The 20,941-nt window shown below is 42.2% G+C and overlaps 1 protein-coding gene across 2 annotated transcripts in view; it reads left to right on the top strand.

Moving 5' to 3' along the window:
- TDP1 (tyrosyl-DNA phosphodiesterase 1) overlaps positions 1-20,941 on the top strand; it is a 92,590-nt gene that overhangs the window by 14,146 nt on the left and 57,503 nt on the right. For both annotated transcript variants that reach the window (XM_047080236.1, XM_047080235.1), the window contains exons 6-13: positions 3,176-3,210; positions 8,181-8,273; positions 11,828-11,995; positions 12,454-12,532; positions 14,608-14,793; positions 15,395-15,443; positions 18,005-18,071; positions 19,719-19,826. In XM_047080236.1, the coding sequence (XP_046936192.1) occupies positions 3,176-3,210; positions 8,181-8,273; positions 11,828-11,995; positions 12,454-12,532; positions 14,608-14,793; positions 15,395-15,443; positions 18,005-18,071; positions 19,719-19,826 (785 nt within the window). The remainder of the gene's footprint in view (positions 1-3,175; positions 3,211-8,180; positions 8,274-11,827; positions 11,996-12,453; positions 12,533-14,607; positions 14,794-15,394; positions 15,444-18,004; positions 18,072-19,718; positions 19,827-20,941) is intronic.

The raw sequence follows: 20,941 nt of genomic DNA, 5'->3' as shown, positions 1-20,941 counted from the left end.
CAAGCATTCTTTAGTTGTAACAATCCCAATCTTTCCCCAACCTGCTGGTACTCCTGTTTGCATCTAGTTTGCCAGTGTCCTCGAACCTGACCAGGTTATCTGGATGCAATTCAGTGGCTGTTGTTTTCTGTGAGTGCAACTTGAAACTTGTTATTTTGACGACTTATCTGACTGGTATTAGCTGCTGCTGACAGTTGACCTGTAGTCCTCTCAAATTTTCCACCTGAATTGCATCCAAGGTCTACACTGGACAGATGAACAAATTAAGCCTGTTAAAAAACTAGCTGTGTGAGTCGTGATGGAAATGATCCAAACTTAATGAGGGGACCCTAAGTGGTCTTGTAACAGGTATATCTGTTTGGTTCGCTGGGACCAAAGCAAAGCAGACAAGGCCAAAAAGTTGGCCAGGTTCTTGATACAGTTCCCTAATTCTGTCCTAATGCTTTTCAGCCAGTACGTAAAAATATAATGTAAGTCTTGGACTTTGATCATAACTGGTTGCTTTTGATGCCATTGCCTGAAAGAATATTACGTGTGGCACTTCATGCAAGAAGCAGGCAAACTGGGGAGAGAGAAGCAAGCATTTTTCATAGTAGGATTTCCTTCTTGTGGAAATAGTGGTTCTGAAGTGGCTGGTGTGATGTTGACCTTTGCTGTTCAGGAGGCTCATCAGTCCGTTTGTGAACAGCCGTGATAAGACCCTCCCATAAGCCCCTTTGTCTCCCTGCCATGGTAAAATTGCCTCAAGATTTCTGCTCTTGGAGTGCACTGACCAGAGTGAACTACATAGAACCTATTTTTTTTCCCATTTTCTTTCCAGTGTCTTTTCTCCCGTCCGTATAAAATGTAAGAGTTCCAATTCCTTTTAATGTTTCAACTACAAAATGTTACCTGTGCATATGTGGTTATTTTTAAACATTGAAAGTGAGAAATCTCATTCTGATCAATCTGGAACCTGTCTCATTTTTCCTGTGATATAACCCACAGTACTTTCTACAGCTGGAATTTTAAAACCGGCATTCCTTTACCCAACATGTTTGTGGCTCACCTTCTACATAGATAAGCCTCTGCTACGAAGTTGCGTAAAATCCCATTGTTGTGCTTATGCTTCCAAAACAAGAAGAGGTTAAATTGTAGTAGGATAGTTCTCATCAGATTAATAGTGGACAGAAAATAACAAAGGAATCCTAAAAACCAGTGATGAAATCAGTGGACATAGAAAGTTTTTCAAATACGAGGTACCTAATCACGAAAGTTCAGGTGTGGGACATGTCTGGTGGCGTGTACCAGGCCGGCCACTAGAGGGCATGACGACCCACTGTGTTCTTTACCTCTTGCAAAGAGCTGTTCAGAAGGTCCCACCCAGCTCTAGTCTGAAGTGTAGGATTGTGGCCCCATCATAACTTGTTAAAATACCGTTATACCTTGTCTATAAGATGAATTCTTGGCTATTTTGTTTTTTTGGCAACATAGCGTCATTTGCTGAAATGGAGGCATACCAAGCACAGAATCAACAGATACTCACATTTTGCATATGTGGGGCCTGGGCCAGAGGTTGAGGCCTTATGGTGGTCAAGGTCATATCGCCTGGGTTCTATCCCAGTTCTCCACCTACCGTCATGGAGTCCGTCACTTAACCTCTTCAAGCCTAACTTGTTCATCTTTAGGATGGATTGCTAATAGTCTTCTTTACTAGATTGTTGAGCCAAGGATTTGGTGCATTTGCCCCATTAACTATTACCTGTTGAAATTATCATCCATGTGCTTGTACTGAAATTTTGCCAGAGAGGCAACAACTTACAGCAAAACTAAACTCAAAAGCCAAGTCTCCCGACCATTGCTCTTTCTGAGCTAATCATCAGTTTACAGAGAAGCAGTCCTCATTCTAATTTTGTAATTTTAAAGACCTATTGTTTTCCCTGTCATCTTTGGCAGACCACACAAATGGGTTCTGGTCTGTGAGCATCCCTAAACACGGAGTTTAAAAGTGTACGGAGCAGGGCCACCTGTCTGAGCAACCCCAAGACAGGCTGTGTCCTACTCACTTGTGTGTTCCAGTTGCCCATTTCTGCCTCCAGCAAACAGGTCCACACATCTGCCCTATTGGGGTGGAGGGCTTGATTTTAATAGTATTTTCTTCCATTTGTAGAGTGCTTCCTCCATTCAGGCCCTCTCTTCCAGGCACTTCATGTTATTGTCATTTATTCCTAAAATTCTGAATCCCCTAACAGTATCCTTATTTTAAAGAGGAGAAGAAAGACTTAAAAGATGAGGCTTAGAGATTTAAGTCTTGCAAAGTTGTGAAGATGCAATCTGTGTCCCACCTGCATTCCTCACTGTTGGGGCCTTTCTGTTTAACTCTTTCATGGCCTACATCTCGGGGCATATTCTGCTTAACTAAGGTCTTGGTATACTGGGTGTTAAAATGTTTTAAACTTAAATTAAAACCCCTATTTGTGAAGGTACCATTTTGTAATAGGAAAATTGTTACCTCTTTTCAGCACTTGCTATGTTACCAATAGAAGACAACTTTTAACATGATAATGTGTGCTGCTACCACATGAGTTCTTTTAAATATACTCTGGAAACTCTGATAACTTTAATTTCTGTATAAACCAGATATCTAATTGTAAAACTTTGCATAGGTTCTCATTTGTTTTGCCTGTTTTTTTGTTTGTTTTTTGTTTTCAACTAAAGAAATTAGGCTTCTTGTTTCTGATTATTGTAATTAAAAGTGTGGTATGTATCAGGGCAGGTGGGTGGCTCAGTGCAAGTGTCTGGTTTGGGCTCAGGTCATGATCTCATTGGTCATGAGTTCAAGCCCTGCGTTGGGTTCTGTGCCGACAGTATGGAACCTGCTTGGGATTCCCTGCCTGCCTCCCTCCCTCCCCCTCTCTCCCCGCCTCCCACCCCCTCCCCCTCTCTCACCCCATCTCTTGTGCATTCATGCTCTGTCTCAAAATACTTTATTAAAATGCAGTATGTATAAAATCATTCTGGCTAACTTTAATGAGCCTCACTGGATAGGATTATTCAAAGTTGTATTGTCAATCCAGGGCCTTTCCACTAGAGGGCAGTAAAAACAAAGTTGTCCTGAATCTTTTCTAACTTAATTTCCAATAGATAGGGATATTGAGTTTATTAAAAGTGACTCAACTTCTTTTTTTTATCCTAGGCAAAGTTGGATATTGCATTTGGAACACACCACACGTAAGCAAATTTTTTTTGAAATGGGGAGGGTATGATTTTAGTAGAGCAAAGGATGCTTTTCTAAAAGTGCCCTTAGGGGCGCCTGGGTGGCGCAGTCAGTTAAGCGTCCGACTTCAGCCAGGTCACGATCTCGCGGTCCGTGAGTTCGAGCCCCGCGTCGGGCTCGGGGCTGATGGCTCGGAGCCTGGAGCCTGTTTCCGATTCTGTGTCTCCCTCTCTCTCTGCACCTCCCCCGTTCATGCTCTGTCTCTCTCTGTCCCAAAAATAAATAAAAACATTGAAAAAAAAAAAATTTAAAAGTGCCCTTAAAGGAACTTAGGGCTGACAGTTTTGCCAGGGGGGAAAAAAGCTATCAATAAGGAAGTAGAGACAGTGGAACTGTTCACTGTCTCAAGACAAAGTCCTTGGATTCTGGCTCTCAACATGAAAGTCTGAATCCATGATGCGGTCTCTGCTTTCTTTCTGTTTAGGGCATTTCTTACAGCCAGCTGGGGGGTGGGGAATAGATTATGGTTGTGTGGTCCGTGGTTATGGATGACTGTACGTGTCAGTCATGTTCCTGTGGATTCCACAACTTAAAAAAGGTCTGGTGATTGCTTAAGATGCTGAGTTGCGTTCAATAGAATATTGTTAGGTCAGCTGTGATGTAAAGAAAAACTATTCTACAGAGTTGACGGGAGAAGCTGATGCCGTCTCTGCTCAAGCGCTATCAGAAACTTGTTTTGGAATAATTTTGAGACTTTATAAACTAGACAAGAAAAACTTCTGTTACTTCCTACCTGACATAATGTGTCTAATGATCAGTTTGACTCCTGTTTTGCTGAGACTTTTTACATATTCTATAAATAAGAAAAAGATATGGTTGTCCCTGTTTGTATAAATCACATTTTGCTAGAAAGCGTTTTCAAAAGAACAGGACAGAGCCGCCTCTTCTAGACCAGCAGTGGAAATGGGTTGGTGTTGCAGATGTATTCCTTCAGGTATCAGTCTCTAGGGCGGCAAGCAATCTCCTAAGAGGAATTAGCCCTCAGTCTTGGTATGACCATTGTTTTCTTGATGTTATGGTGACTTGAAATAAGGACGTCTGTTCACCATTCTTTGGCAAAATACAGTTTGAAGCATACAATCTATCTTAAAATGGAACCATAGCAGGAAGAATGGAGCCATTTTTTAAGAGGATACATATCGGCCCTACCTTATCTGCTCTTAGATGCCCTTGGATAAATGTTATTTACCAACTATCCCTAATCAGTAGCCTCTAACAGGACAGGGTTTGAGGATTATTGTGAACTTAAGCATTTAGCTCAGGTATAAATTTACTCATATAGCATCCTGTGAGCTCAGTGCTAATTGCAGCAAAAAATAGACAATAGCCTTGAATAGACTGAATAGGCATCTTAGGCTCCCCACCCTGCATCACGAGAGACCCAAGTGGTGGATGGCAGTTGTCACCCTGTCGTGGGTAGACAATTCTACCAGTAATGGATTGCGCCAAATGGATGCTAGTCCATTGCCTTAGCTGGAACCCTAGCATTAAACACAGATTCTAAAATTCTGTTACTCACTCGGGCCCTGGACGTGATTTACTAGATCTTTAGTGCCAGCTTTCTGCCCTGGCCACATGTTCTCTGCCAGCAGTTGGCATTTCAGGGGCATCACCACAATGCACCTGCACGCTGAGGAGGCGGGGAGCCTGCGAATTCCATCTTCCTTTCTTTTCTTTCCTTTCTTTTTTTTTTTTTTTTTTTTTTGTAAGTTTGAGAGAGTGAGCAGGGGAGAGGCAGAGGAGAATCCCAGGCAGGCTCCAAGCTGGCAGCTTAACTGACGAAGCCACCCAGGTGTCCCAAACCCATTTTAAGTTTTAATTCTCATTTGTTCACTGCTAAAATTGACCTCATTTTCTTCTTTGGTCTTTTCCTTCCTCATCCCTCCCCGCCCCCACCCTGCTGCACACATACACACTTAGCAGGTTACACTCCACAGAGTTGCTCACTTGGAGTTGTAAATGCCTAGAGAAGTAATGACAACAGAGCCCTTCCCAGACACATGGTCTGTGTAGTTTATATTAAGATGCCAGTATCTCTAGGAGATTAAAATTGTCTTTTTTTTTTTTTTTTTTTTTAACTCAGGTCTTAGTGACTTTCAGTGGCTCATTTAAAAAATTCTAAAGAGGGGTGCCAGGGTTGCCCAGTCAGTGAAGCATGTGAGGCTTGATCTTGGCTAAGGCTGTGATCTCACCGTTCATGAGTTAAGCCCTGCATCGGGCTCTGCCCTCCTGGCGCAGAGTCTGCTCCGGATTCTGTGTCTCCTCCTTTCTGCCCCTTATCTGCTTGTGTGTTCACTTTGTCTTTCAAAATGAATAAACTTTAAGAAAAAGTTTTTCAGGCATTCATTAAATACCTGTTATACTGAAATATGGTTGTCATGTCTTGGGACTTAATAGTTCTCGCAGCTCGTAGTGTTTTGGTGAGAGGGGCAAACCTAGGATTTAGAAATAGAGGAAACCTTCCGGCTTGTGTGGTGCTGGGTATAAAGTGCCTCCCCAACTTGACAGTGTGTGGTTACCACAGTAAACAGGAAATAGTCTTTGAGATGACATTCACTTCAGCAAGCATGCATTGACCATGTACTGTGCACAAGGCATCTGGAGAGGACCACAATGTAGCCCCTGTCGTAGTCCTGTTAGGTACAATAAACATGCTTGCTCCAGGTTTCTGTAGGATGCCATGCAGTCCCAGGGCCTGTCACCCAGTGCTTTAGCATTCGGAAGTTTTCAATGTCCCCCAGAGCTGGGAGGAAAAATGCCTCTGGCCCTGAGAATCCATAGCAGGGAAGGAGGGCAGCCAAAGCAGCTGGCCAGTGAATGTCTCCACCTAACTGGGAGCCAGTGGCAGATTGTGGGGTGGGCAGGGCACCTCTCTCTGCTGGCAGCTGTAGCCAGGCCTCCCAGCACACGTGACTTCCTGCTTCATCTTGCCTAGACCACACTGTCCCAGCCAGCCGTCCGTTCACACACCGGTTGTGTGAAGGATCTGTGGCCCGTTCTTCCCTGTTGAAGCCGTGCCCAGTGAGATGATCCAGGCACAGGGGATCCAGACAGGCTCTTAGGACTCATTGGGGAACCTTGATCATTCCCATTACCTTCTAGCCATAGACTGTGCGGTTGCAAGCGGAGACTGCGAGGGCCTCCAGGACGGGTGTGAGGACTGTGCTATGGAGCCTCTGGAAGGCCTGGCACACAGGCTCTGCGTAGCTCTGTCGTCTCGCCCCTTTACGGGAATGGTTTCAGATTGGGGAATTGTCCCTTTTGCTTCCCCCACAACTTACCAGATAGTATGTAGGTCAGCATTTCTCCAAGGGTGCTTTCATTTCTTCTACCTTATCCATTTTCGTGATTTTGTTAGTTTATGCCATTTTGTCTGAGGAGGATCTGGGGCCCCTCAGATTAGTTCAGGATTCTGTTGGGTGGGATTCGCTGACAGCAGTACATGATTTTCCTGATAATTGATGCCTTGATTAATGGAAATATTTGTGAAACTTCCATCTTGAATTCATAACTGGTCGTCGTCTTAATTACAGTCAGCTGCTAACTTGGCAACTGTGTATGTAAATCTGCCCAGATTTCGGGGAGCACGTTTCATAAATGAAGGACAGATTGGTTCAGCAGCTGTCAGTTCTCCAGCTTTGCATTAACTTACTGTTTGCTGGCTTGGGTTAAATTCTCATTTTGCCCAGAGCTATGTATCTCCTCTTTTCTTTGCCATACCTTCTTATGCTGACCCTATCCTGTCCAAGTATTCACGTTATTTGGAGAGAACCAGTGGTCCATTTTGCCCCCCATGCCTGAACTGACATCAGTAGGTATTGAGTAGCATTTTGGCCCCAATGCATAGAAGGTGGAGCTACTGCCTTGAGGAGTCTCTAGTTATATTGAGAGAACTTAGGTTCCTGAAATAATTAGGAAACCATTGGGAAGCCAGGAACCCTCCTGAAGTAGGAGTAGATGACATAATAAAGCAACGAAGGAGTCGTGGAAATACACTTGTGGGAGAGTTGGTTTCAAGAATGCATGTTAGTTACATTTTCTTCTCGCAACAACACCACAGCAAGGAAGGGGTTGATCCTTCACTTTGTAAGTGAAAAACTGAGGTACACTCAATGATTTCCTAGGGTCATACAGTCTCCAACTGATGAATGGAGCCAAAGTCTCCCAGTTTCAAATAGAAAGCGGTTTGTTTCCTGTTCCTTCTCTTGCTGGAATTAAGAGAACTCTGATGACTGGAGGCCTGGGGAAGGAAGGCCCACGGCAAAGGGAGGACTCACCTGGGTCTGACTTGAGTAAATGAAGAACAGGAAAGCCTTATTTCAGGCTAGACACATTGGTGAAGAAGTGTGGCATCTGTGGAGTGTGAGAAAATGTCAGTCCTAGGACAGTGAAGCATTTAAAGTCCATCCCACATTAGAAAAGACCATGTACATTTCAGTCTATTACACGTGTCCATACTCCTGTGCTGAAACAAGAGTTACTTAAATATCTACGGTGTATTTTAGAATTTCTAACTTGATTACCATTTCTTAAAAAATGCTAGCCATGATGTAGTGGGAGATGGTGACCATACTTTGAAAACCACCAGACAAGAAGATTCCCATTGTCCCAGATAGTAGCAGATAATGCTGAATAGATAAAGAGCCAGACTGGAGGGGAAGGGCTCAAAGTCTCAGGATTGGCCATGTGGGTGGGACATAGCAAAGGTTCACTTCTCAATACTCAGAGCATTTTGGAAGGTGGTTTTCTACCCATCACTTAAGTAGACTTGGATTTTAATGTGTAGAAGAAATGAAGATTATAAATATTAGAAGCTTGAGTAATAGAAGAGTTTAAAAATTCCTTTAGCCATGATATTTGCACTGAAAAATAGTACGTGTTTTGAAAGTAGCGTTAATGCCTTTGTTCTCTTCTGTTTTTAAAGGAAAATGATGTTACTGCTGTACGAAGAAGGCCTCCGGGTTGTCATACATACCTCTAACCTCATCCATGCTGACTGGCATCAGAAGACTCAGGGGTTTGTGGGCTTCTGTTTATTTCACGGCAGTGGCTGTGGGTGGCATTCACTTTATTCTGCTATTGTGTTTAACAAAAAAAAACAAAAAAACACCCACACATGTGGAATCAAAAAGAGACCTACACAGAAATAGTATTTTACTACCTCTCCTCAGCTCCACTCTCTTGAGGTAACGGGTGTTAACAGTTTAGTACATACACATCCATGATGAATATATATGTAAATGTACTTTTAAATGGGATTACACACTCAACAGCCAAGCACAGGGAGCAAGCCTGTGCAAAGGATCTGAGGCAGGAAAGATGGTATAAAATGGAAGGTCTGAACCCATTATTTTTCTGGTGAGACCTATCAGTAACTTCCTTGGTTTCCATTAACCCTTTTCCCCACTTGTACTCTGACTTGTCATTTCCCAAATGGTATTGAAGGGAAACTTCATGGTTAATCATATGCTGAAAACTTCTCCTCATCCCCAGTTTATTTTTCCATAAAAGAAAGCTAAATTGATATCTTTTTAGAGCCTTTAATAGGTTCATATAGTTGTGAATCTCCAAGAGGAAAAACTGACTTTTTTGTTGTTCTTTGGTTTTTGTGTTTTTGTTACCAACTCTGTTCTTGGTATGCTCAGGCTAGATCTGGTCTTTTGAGTTCTTTTTAAAAGAGGAGCTTGGTTTTTTTTCTGTTACTTAGTAACTTGCCCAAATCAAGTTCTAACTATTCTCCCTCTTGGTAAACTCTTGATTGTGGCTGGCTTTGATTTCCATTTGTTTACGTCATTTTGTACATCTCTGCTTTCTCTGGGGTCAGAAGAAAGTCCAGGATTCATCTGGCCTCTTCCAGGGTCTGCGTGTCCTTCACTCTCCTCCTCTGCCTTCTCGTCCTCCCTGTCACCGCCCAGGCTGGGCTAGAGCTCTTAGCTCTGGGAGAGCCCAAGTCACACTGTAGGTTGAACTGAAATACAGGACCTTCCAGCCTCCATCCTATGGGTTTGCTTCAACCCCAGTGCCATGTAGAACAATGGTACCCTCTCTCCCTTCACTGCCTTCAAGTTGGAAAGACAGGCTTTTCCCTGAGCCCGACATCCCTAGTTCTCTCTCTTCACTCTTTCCCCGCCACGGCAAGTGGCTTAGAGCCCCATCACCAGTGCCTGATAGTTCTCTTGTAAGCGTGTTCTAATTTCTGAGTGTCCCACTTAATTGCATCTTGAGAAGCATATTTTAATTCCAACTGGTTCAGGGTGGAGGGCATCCCCATGGTCTGTAAAAGCCTCAGCCACTGGGTTTGAGGTCAACTATGCCTTTGCCACTCCTAGAGCTTCTGAGCTGCTGGGTTGGGTTTTTGAACCCATGAGTCATACGGAGTTTGTGAAGTTGGCCTGTGTGGCTCAAATAATCCTACCTGTGGCCTCCAGCTTATTTTGGAGTGAGAAGCTTGAGCCATGTTCTTTAGGTCTCTCCAGGATGGCTGCTCTGGGGAAATGGATTAAGGGTAAGGATTTGGGTATTCGGATTTTTTTCCTTTAAAATTTTTTGGGGGCACCTGGGTGGCTCAGTAGGTTGAGCGTCTGACTCTGCTCAGGTTGTGATCTCACAGTTTGTGGGTTCGAGCCCCACATTGGGCTCTGTGCTAACAGCTCAGAGCCTGGAGCCTGCTTCAGATCCTGTGTCTCTCCAAAATATTGGATATATAGAGGATTCCCGCTCTAAAAATAAACATTAAAGACAATAAAATTTTCTCTAAAAAAATAGTTTTATTTTCATTTAACTTTTTAAATTGACCAGGTAATAGTTTCTATTGTTTAAAAGTTAAAGTACCAAGAGTATGAAATCTTTCAACTTCCCTCTGCCCACCACCTCTGAGTAGGGTAATGTTACCTCATGTTTAGTCTAGGTTCTGGTCTCTCAAACTTGCATTTTTGTGTTGTGGGTTGTAATTTTTGTAAGACATTTAAAAGCAGTCCTTTTGTGTAACCTTCATGATGGTTCTAGTAACACTCTGCTGATCCTTTTCTGCTATACAGGTGTTCCAACCACCCTTTCAGCTGCTGCTTGGTCTGCCTGTTAATTTCTCACATTTAAAATTATTTGGCCATAATGATTTCACATCTTACTCGGTAAAGTGCTAAAAACACTTTGCATCTCAGTATCCTGGGTTAGTAAGTTGTCATCTGTCAAGTTCCTCATCCACCCAGACACCAGAGAGTGAACCTCTAATCTGGGAGGAGCCCACCAGGTTGTGGGCTCTGAATTGCTATTTGTGACGGAGAGACTTCTTCATCCAGCCCAGTGGGCTCATTTTACACAGAGAGGCAGGTGCTCCCGGAAGGCCTTGGCCTGACCCCAAATGACCCAGATCTGGCCCCAGAACCTGGGCTACAGTCCTTGTCACACGTGTTACCCCTTGTACAAGGGGTCTTCTTGAAGTGGGAAGGGAAGGTATGACCTGCTACCCTGCCAGAAACACGTGCAGAGTTCAGAAGACATGCAGCCAGGGTCCTTGCGGTTCTGGATGCTTCCTGCCCTGGGAGCCTTCGTCTCGCCAGTCTCCTTTGAGGGATGCCAGTGAAAGGAATCGGGTAGTTTCTCTTTGGGCTTAATGGGATTAAATATGGCTCAGTGGGATAGCTGCTGGAGGGGAAAAGCAGGGACAGCAAATAGATCCTCAGTATTTGGGTAAGCCTGACGTTGGTCATAACCTCCGGTGTGAAGCACACGTGTCCTGTGAGGCAGAATGGCTGACGTGGTTTTGCAGTTGAAACTGAGCACAAGAGGTTTGAAGCCATACTTGTCTGTGATCTGTCCTGGAGCACTTCACAGAAGGGTGGGGTTTAGATACGCTTTTCCCACTTGTGGGTGTAATGTAAAAGTTTGGGAGAAGGGCATTGTTTTCCTTTTGAAGAGAATTGATGAAAGATGTGTTTAATATTTTGCTCACTAGATAATTTGAAAGTCTGAGGTCAGTGTAAACGTAGTATCATTAAATGTGGTGTCACTCCTTCCAGACACCAGGAGAGTACAGGATATGAAAATATCTCCAACTGCTGTAGCATATACATCATGAAAAGGAGTTTCCTTACTAAAATCGGATTTGTATACACATTTTTCTTCGTGTAGATGACTTTTCCGTTTGGCTGAAGAGCTGCATTGGTGTAGCTTGCTGGGTCACCACAGGTGGTGTGGATTTACTACAGCAACTAGAAGAGCTATCACCTGTGTTGTCACCAGGCCTTAGCAGTACAGAGGTGGGGCTGGGGGCAAAGAATAACGGTGTGGTGCGAGAGGAAGCATAGAGCATTCAGTTGTGAGATGTGGGCAGAGGCCAAATATTCTGGGTTCCTAAGTTCATGGTGAGGTGTTAAATTGAGAAGCATTCTGAATACGATGGAAGCCACTGGAGTGGGTGTGAGGGGATCTGTGCTTCCTGTTTCCTCAGGATCCATCTACTTACCGTGTGGACACAGCCGATGAGATTTGCCTCTTCCTTAGGGTGAATGTGCAGTCAGCACGCGATACCATTGTGTTCAGTTGCATTCCTGTTGTTTTTTTCTGTTCCAGAATATGGTTGAGCCCCTTATACCCACGAGTTGTCCACGGAACCCACAGATCTGGAGACTCGACAACACATTTTAAAGCCGATCTTATCAGCTACTTAATGGCTTATAATGCTCCTTCTCTCAAGGAGTGGATAGATGTTATCCACGAGCATGATCTCTCTGAAACCAAGTACGTATCGTTTAGCAATTTGGGGTTCTTAAAGTAGGTGAATACCTTGAGAGCCACATGCTGTCTGTACTGCAAGGGCCTTGGAAAGAGGTAGAATGGTATTTGGCTGTCCTTTAATAATATGAGAGCAGATTGTCTCCGTGTCTGTGTCTCCTAGATCTGAGGCACTGAAGTGGATGCCAGTAAATCTTCGTGCTCACCATCAGCCTCCCTCTGGAGTATCTGAAAGTCACTTATTTCTTTGCCTGGTACCTTAAACCTTGTGAATGTTCCACCATGATTTGATGTTCTTGAAGATCCATTTGAGTATCAGTTACTATTCTGAGAAGGCATCTGAAGAAAATAGGTGGTCTCTCAGAACATTTCGTGATTACATTAGTTTTATGTGTATTTTGTGATTTGGGGGTCTACAAATCCCATCACTGTGCTCTATTAACTTGCATTTTATATCCTTTTAGTGTTTATCTTATTGGATCAACCCCAGGACGCTTTCAAGGAAGTCAAAAAGATAATTGGGGACATTTTAGGCTTAGGAAGGTAACAGAATTTTTACTATTTTAACTTGTTGTTTTAACTTACATTTTTCCTTTATAATTACATTTTGATGGCAGCTTCATAATAGCACAATTCTGAGTGAACTTGATCAGTTGATTGTAGTTCTCGGTGATTACTTGCTCCTTAATGTCTTGCCGCCTCTTTTAGAAGTGTAGACTGCTCTGGGGCGCCTGGGTGGCGCAGTCGGTTAAGCGTCCGACTTCAGCCAGGTCACGATCTCGCGGTCCGCGAGTTCGAGCCCCGCGTCGGGCTCTGGGCTGATGGCTCGGAGCCTGGAGCCTGTTTCCGATTCTGTGTCTCCCTCTCTCTCTGCCCCTCCCCCGTTCATGCTCTGTCTCTCTCTGTCCCAAAAATAAATAAACGTTGAAAAAAAAAAAAAAAATTTTTAAAAAAAAGAAGTGTAGACTGCTCTAAATGGCAAAAGCATAAGGACTTTGTTAGTTTTTATTTCATAAAGAGACCTCTCGTTTATTCAGCTATTGTAGTTTTGGATTGTTGTCAGCATGTAAAGGATTTTTAACATGACAAATTCAACCAAGAACAGAAAAATACTATTGAGTAAAGCCTACAGCTGTGCTAGCGTGTATTTTGTTTACTAACCAGTCCCTGTAAGAGTTAACGACAAAAGTGGCATTTGCTGCTGCTATGAAAATGAACAAAGAAAAGTCTTCACCAAATTAAAACCACAAGCAAGTTAAACATTAAGGTTTTCTTCATCTCTGTTTAGGAGATGTAGTACTGACATTAATGAACCTGAAGTGGCTTTCTTAAAAGCTTCACCTTTTTCCATGAACTGTTTGTCATGTGAGAATTAGCCTTGGTTAATGACACTTTAATTTGCTTTTTTGAAATGAGACCACAGCTGCAAGCAGGTGAGGTCTTGAAGCCAAGAGAAGCCTAGAGAAGGCATTAGAGCCTACTAAGTCCATAGCTTTGAGGTAGATCCCTATACCTGGGCTCAAATCCTCACCTATGAACAAGTCCTGTGACCTGACTCTCGTCTATAAAATGAGTATAATAACAATACCTCACACAGAATTTCACAAGGGTCAGACGAAATAGAGAACGCAAGGCCCGCGTTGAACGTTCACTGTGCTGGTTAGTGGTTACCAGTTTGTGGACTGATGGTTGCGACAGGCTAGATTCTTGTACACATTGTCAAGGATCACAGTCTTCCTGGAAGATAAAGAGCATCTTAGAGTTTTCAGACCATTTCTCACACACAAGCTCATGTTGCATCACAGCTGCCTTCCAGGGAAGACGGGAATGATCAGACTTCGGTTCCACTGACCTGTAAGTGGATGTGCAGGGACACGTCCAGGGCTATGTAGCCAATGAGGGGCTGAGCACCAGAACAGAAAGTGGGTCCTGGAGCTTACCGTTCGGGCCTGTTGCTTACACCATGCTGCCTTAGGGTGGAAATTGAGACCTAGGCTTTAGGGCAAGTGTGTTTATAAATATTAATGTCTAAGCTGTGTTAAAATACTACATATTAAACTAAGCAATCAGAATATGGGCTTCATTTTTCTTCAGCCTCTAGGTAATAACTCTGTATGTGTTTAAGTAGTTAAAATTTCCAAATGTTTTTGAACTGTTTCTGTAGCTTTGCAGATCACACACCTGCAGTGCTTAAGGTGATCTGTATATATGTAAACATATTTTTTTTTTTACAGCATCACCATGTGGAGCCCAAGTGTTAAATTAAATCTCTTTCAATTGATAGGAGTCAAAATACCCAATAGCTTTTATTTTTTAAGTATTAAACAGTTATTTCAAAGCAAGATCCCATTTCATATGGCAGGCTAGTGATTTATCTGACATTTCTACATTTTTCTTTAAAAAAAAAATGGTTTTACTTTAATAAAATCATGGAGTTTTGGAAGAATGCTTCTATCCACCTACTCCATTAAAATATTTTTAGTACTGAAAGAGTATTTTCCAAAGAAGAAAAAGTGTGAGGATGAAATTGATCTCTAATATTTTCAGCATTTTTCTATTGATTGCGTTCCAAGGACAGAAAGCTGTGTTCTGAGTTGTTAAACCTTTTCTGTTGACAGCTTCTGAAAGAGCATGCCTCATCCATACCTAAAGGAGAGTCTTGGCCAATAGTAGGTCAGTTTTCAAGCATTGGCTCTATGGGAGCTGATGAATCAAAATGGTTGTGTTCGGAGTTTAAAGAAAGCTTGGTGACTCAGGGGAAGGAGAGCAGGACCCCAGGGAAAAGTGCTGCTCCCCTCCATCTGGTGAGTGCTTTTCCCGCTTCAGGTGTGTGTGTGTGTGTGTGTGTGTGTGTGTGTGTGTGTGTGTGTGTGTGTGTTTGCTAGTCCAGGAGAAGAACGAGAATCCGTCCTCCTCATGCAGGTTTTCTTCCATGAGTCTGGGGTGGAAATGGCAGCACGTTAGCACCAGCACTGGTGATCAGGTGGCCCTGGCATCATCTGGTGCTGGGAGTGTGCTGCTTCAGCCACAGATGAACCTGTGATTTTTCATTCCTTCAGGTTTTTAAGCAAAAGAAAATATAGTTGCTAAAGCATTGCCAACAGAATGAGTATTAGAGACTTTTGAATACACAATTTTGCACTGAACTCTGCGTGAACTTGGTATTTTTGAGGGAAGAGTACTCAAACCGAAGTGGTTTTTTTCCGTCAAATATATATACTTCCTGTAGTTGACTAGAAGTTCAATTTTTTCATAAGATGAAACTTTTTAAAATTTAAAGTACTTTTTCAAATTTTGTAAAAGAAATATTTCTAATGGAGACTTTCATTTTCTTAGAAACATTCCTTTTAAGAAAGTTTCTCTGACGTACATTATGAGTTTGTTTTGTCTTTCCTTTGTTTTTAGATCTACCCTTCTGTGGAAAATGTGCGGACCAGCTTAGAAGGCTATCCCGGTAATTAATGGAAACCATCTGAGTTGAAATTTTTGTGTTTATTTCATAAATGCCCTGGTAAACTTTTTAACACAGGTAATAAAAATGCCATTCTTCTGGAGAAAAGTACTGATAAGAAATTTAGAGAATATTTTCTCCGAACTGGCTAAGGATCATAGAAATGCGTACTACTAGGTGCTGCCATGTTCCAAAGATGGTACCATGCAGTTGGGCCATTTGGGTAGGTTAACAGTAACTCTCGGAGTACTTTCTGTTCTCGTTTCTACAATAAGGTGGTCACTTCTGCCAGCAGTGGGGGGCTTGTCCTGACAAATAAAACCACCTTTCCCTGCTGCATCCTGCCTTTCCAGAGAAATTCTAACATGCCTTTCTCTGATCTCTCTCTCCATATCTTCCCTGCTTGTATCTGTGGCTCTGTGTGGTTCTTCCAGTTTTGAATCCCAGATACAGATCTATTTAAGGTCCAAAACTTCTGCTTAATCTTGGGATGCACCTTTGTTGTCACATAGTTGATATCTGTACTTTCTAAAGCACTTCATCTGTAAGTGTCTGGATGATTTTGTAGGCAACTTTCAACCTTGTTTGCAACTTCTCTTGCATAGTGCTGGACAGCGAGCTTTTATGTGGAATCCGAAGCCCTTCAGATAGCACATTCAGGAGGTGATAACGAAAAACCCAAGCAGTGTTTGCCTCTGGAAAAAGGAAACCTGATTGGCATTTGCTTGCATTGGCTGGAAGCAGAATGCTCAGAATTAGACTAATTTAGTCCATTTATTGCTTGTAATACTAGATACAACTCCGCCAGAAAAGGCTTGGTAAGGTTTGGAGTGTATCAGCTTTGCGTAATGGCCAAACCAAAATTATTATAACAGGACTCAAAGACATGGTGATGTGTCGGTTTGTCTTGTCCTTTGTCAGCTTCTAATACGTTGGATCCATTCAAAATGTACTTCTTAATGGGGGAAAACATGGTATTTCCAATAAAGCTATTTCATAACTGGTCCTGAATAGGTTTTTAGTTTTGTGCAGTAGAAGAATCGACATGTCTTATTTGATGAGTCAAGAGAAATTTAAAGCTTTCTTTGGAGATAGATTACTTATGGGGAAGTTCTTTTTTTTTTTTTTTTCCTCAACGTTTTTATTTATTTTTGGGACAGAGAGAGACAGAGCATGAACGGGGGAGGGGCAGAGAGAGAGGGAGACACAGAATCCGAAACAGGCTCCAGGCTCCGAGCCATCAGCCCAGAGCCTGACGCGGGGCTCGAACTCACGGACCGCGAGATCGTGACCTGGCTGAAGTCGGACGCTCAACCGACTGCGCCACCCAGGCGCCCCACTTATGGGGAAGTTCTAATATGTGTTTGCAAAGTCACTGGTGGATCTACAATGGTACTTTCTGCCTTTAAAACATGAACAAAAATAGTCTACTAATTGTGTTTCCATTTGGAACTGTATCTTTTTTTTTTTTTTAAGTTTATTTTGAGAGAGTGTGTACAATCAGGGGAGGGGCAGAGAGAGAGAGAGAGAGAGAGAGAGAGAGACCATCCCAAACAGGCTCCATGCTGTCAGCATGGAGCCCAACATGCAGGGCTCAAACTCACGAACCGTGAGATCATGACCTGAGCTGAAACCAAGAGTTGGGAACTTAACCGATGGGCCACCCAGGTGCCACTGGAACTGTATCTTTATTTCCTATGCAAGAATAGGGCTTTTAGAATTCCTTTTTAAAAACTTCACTGTTGACTGAACATGTTAATTTTATTGATGATTCCATTACATTTGTGAGAATGTTAATACAAACTCTGCTTAGAAAGGGCAGAGGGTAAAAGGTGAAGGAGGCAGGAGGACCGCGTTTTGTCCTAGTCTACCTCCCCAGCTGACCTGTTCTTGGGCCAAAACGGAGATGCTCCAGACCAGAGTGGGGGCAAGGATTTCTCACCTTCGTGAGGACTGCAGGATAGGCCAGGATTTTTTATATAGTTTTTGTAACACTTCAAATCTGTGCTGTTAGAGATGTTAAATTACCACCCCTGAGTGATTAAATAATACCTTTTTCTTTTCAGGTCATAAACGTTTATATGTATCCCTAAGAAAGGAAACCCCACTGAGGGAGCATACCTAATACAAGTATAGACCTTTTTGGGGTTCCTGGGTGGCTCAGTCGGTTAAGCATCCGCCTTAGGCTCAGGTCATGATCGCGCGGTTTGTTGGTTCGAGTCCCGTGTCAGGCTCTGTGCTGACAGCTCATAGCCTGGAGTCCGCTTTGGATTCTGTGTCTCCCTTTCTCCCTGCCCACTCCCCCCACCCCCCCAGCATACTCCTGCTCTGTCTGTCAATAAATATTAAAAAAAAAAAAAAAAAAAAGTTAAAGGTTTTTTTTTTTTAATAATAAAAAAAGACAAGTATAGACCTTTTTTTTCCAAGTACTGTTCCATGAGATGAAATAGGAAGTGGTTTGTTTTTTGTTTTGGGTTTTTTTTTTTTCCAGTATTTACTATAGATTCTTAATGAAGGATCCTCAAGTTGTTTTCTGTAATTCTTACTTTGTTTTCTTTTAAAAGCTGGTGGCTCTCTTCCCTATAGCATCCAGACAGCTGAAAAGCAGAATTGGCTCCACTCCTATTTTCAGTAAGTAATTGGTTTAGAATGCTGCTATTGTTTCTTTAGGAATAAGAACGTTATTTATCATCAGTCTAATGTTTTAAAAAAGAACCTTACATAATGTAGCTATGTTTTTTTTTTCATCTACATATGTTAGTGATAGAAATAATTTAAACAAGATTTTGAACACTATTTGGAATAGGTTTTTAATACCAAAGAGTAAAACTTATCCCTGTGAAGTTTCTATATTTAAATACTGGAACTCAAAAAAAAAAAAAAAGATAATGTTGGGTAGTTTAGAATTTATGTAAGCAGCATTTTTTTTTTTCTAATGTTTATTTATTTTTGAGAGAGAGTGAGTGTGAGCAGGGGAGGGACAGATAGGGAGAGAGACACAGAATCTAAAGCAGGCTCCAGGCTTCGAGCTGTCAAGCACAGAGCCCTGTGTGGAGCTTGAACTCACAAATTACAGGATCATGACCTGAGCCAAAGTCGGACGCTTAACTGACTGAGCCACCCAGGTGCCCCGTAAGCACCTTTTTAAAAAAAGTTATTTGAGTATAACTGTCAATGGTACATGAGTTACGGGCGTAAAACCTAGTGATTTGGCAGCATTGTAGCTCGTATTTCCAGAATGTAATTCTTCTGTTGGCACATGCACGTACTGTGACTGCAGCTTGCATAGGGTGAAACCCACACTGCTTTCTCCAGGATGTAGGATAGTATTTGGTTTGCTCAGTGGTTGAATGGCCAGGTGAAGGGAAGGTCTTTCGTCCCTCTCTTGTTCCAGGGTTGCACTTGCTCTGCGTGTTCTTGGCCCATCCAGGACACTTGTTCTGTGTGTTCTTGGCCCAGTTTCTTGCTTCAACGGGTGTTAATTACACCACACCACACAGTTGGAAACAAAGGCAGATTGCATCTCGGTAGCTCACAGTCTAACTTGGTGTCCCCTTGTGGGTCTCTTGGGAGGTTATTCCCTACAGAGGACATTCCCTTATGTTGAGTTCTTTTCACTGTTCATTCAGGTGAATTTAATGATCCAGAGAACAGTCTACCTGATCCCAATTCTGGCCTCAGTCTCTTCTCATGAGGAACCATCCTCTTTAAATTTGTAAGCAGAGATGGTCACTTCACGACGTAGGTCCTTTTTCCCCCACAGAACCTCAGTCCTGCAGTATTGCACACCTAGAAACCAAACTCAGTTACATGATCGTCATCCTTGGACTCCAGTGTTTCTGAATTATCCTCCGGCTTTTCAACATTGCTCTAATATTCATCTTGTTGGCTTTTTTCCCATTTTGTACTTTATTTCAAAAAGCTTGTACTGAGCCTGTACTTAGTAATACACTGTGGGAGCATGATTCCTGCTTTGGAAGAGCTCCCAGTCCACCTAAGAGACAAGACATGCAGATGGGCAGTTGAAGTCACAACTGAAGTAAATACGTGTGTGAATATATGAGTCTTAGTGGCAGAAAAGAGATTGGAAGGCTATATACCAAGAGGTCACAGTGCTTTTTTCTGTTCTTTAAACAGTTTAATAAAACACCACAGGTTCTAGCACAGAACTGTGTACTCACTTTTTAGATTACGGGATTTTGCTTTTCATGAAGTGTCCTAATAGGATTATGATGGGTTTATATTTTCTTATTAGTAATATATTTTTCCTGTCACTAGCAAATGGTCGGCTGAGACATCTGGCCGCAGCAATGCTATGCCCCATATTAAAACTTATATGAGACTATCTCCAGACTTCAGTCAAATTGCCTGGTTCCTTGTCACAAGGTAAGTAGGCCTTATATTCTTGATGGGAAGAATTTTTTAAATGTGTTTGTAACTCCTGCTGTGAATACCGAATAGGTTTCCATTAGGTTTCCAAAAGGTGGTGTTGTAAATGGTTAGTTTTCAAAGTGTGTGCATGTCTTCTGAGCCTTATTAAGAGGCCTGTGACTTCCCCTTCACAAAGCCTGTAATCATTGCCTGACTTTAGGAGTCTTGAAGTTTTTAAGGTTTGCACAAAATTTGTGTTTACTCCTGTTTTTTAATACTTCAATAGTAGGAATTAGGCAAGTTAACAATTGAGGTAAATCCAGAACAAAAATGATGCGGTAAAACTAGTGTTCCTTAGTTACTTTCTCTCAGAAAATTGACACTTGACCAATCCAGTCTCTTCCAATGCGTTTTTTTTTTAATTTTTTAAAACGTCTTTATTAAGATATAATTTTCTTTAAGATTCACTTATTTAAATTCTGAGTTAGTATATTCCTAGAATTGTGCAATCATCACCATAATCTAATTTCACAATTTTCATTACCCTCTATAAGAAACTCGTTATTAAGCTTTTTTTATGTTCATTTTTATAGCAAGGTAGATTGTTGTGCTCTCAGAAAAAGAGAACTGGACTAGAACTTTAGTTCCTGACTCCTAGTCTGACCAAAGGCCATTAGGCATCTCTTAATGATTCAGTGACCCAATGATGTCAATGCGAATAATTAAGGTATGACTAAGTAGAATAATTTCTTTAATGAACAGACTTTGAAACAAAGGTTTAAGAATACTCAAGAAGAAACTTTGAAACAAAAGAGCCAGTTAGAAGCAGAACCAAGTTCCCTTCCTACTTTCTGGAAATTAGTGGCCTTCCTGGCTCAGGATCAGGAACAGTGACCTGAACTGTGTTTAGTGGTATGCATTAGATGCAAGAGTGGGCCTCTGGACAGTTTGTGAGGCACCGTAGTGTAATGAAAATATGGCTCCTAAAAATTTAAGATGCTTTTCTATCATTTATTAGCTCTGTGAATTTGGGAAATTTACTTAAGCTGTGTCCATTTCCTATTATATAAAATGGGCAAAGTAATGGGTGCCTCCTGGGGCGGTTAAGTGAAATGAGATATGCTAGAGGC

The sequence above is a fragment of the Lynx rufus genome, unplaced genomic scaffold, assembly GCF_022079265.1.
Source record: "Lynx rufus isolate CCGP_SWC_20201006 ecotype Redwood Valley unplaced genomic scaffold, mLynRuf1.p SCAF_17, whole genome shotgun sequence".
NCBI classification, from domain to species: Eukaryota; Metazoa; Chordata; class Mammalia; order Carnivora; family Felidae; genus Lynx; species Lynx rufus.
The sequence above is the reverse complement of the archived record's forward strand: the minus strand, read 5'-3'. Positions and strand labels throughout refer to the sequence as shown.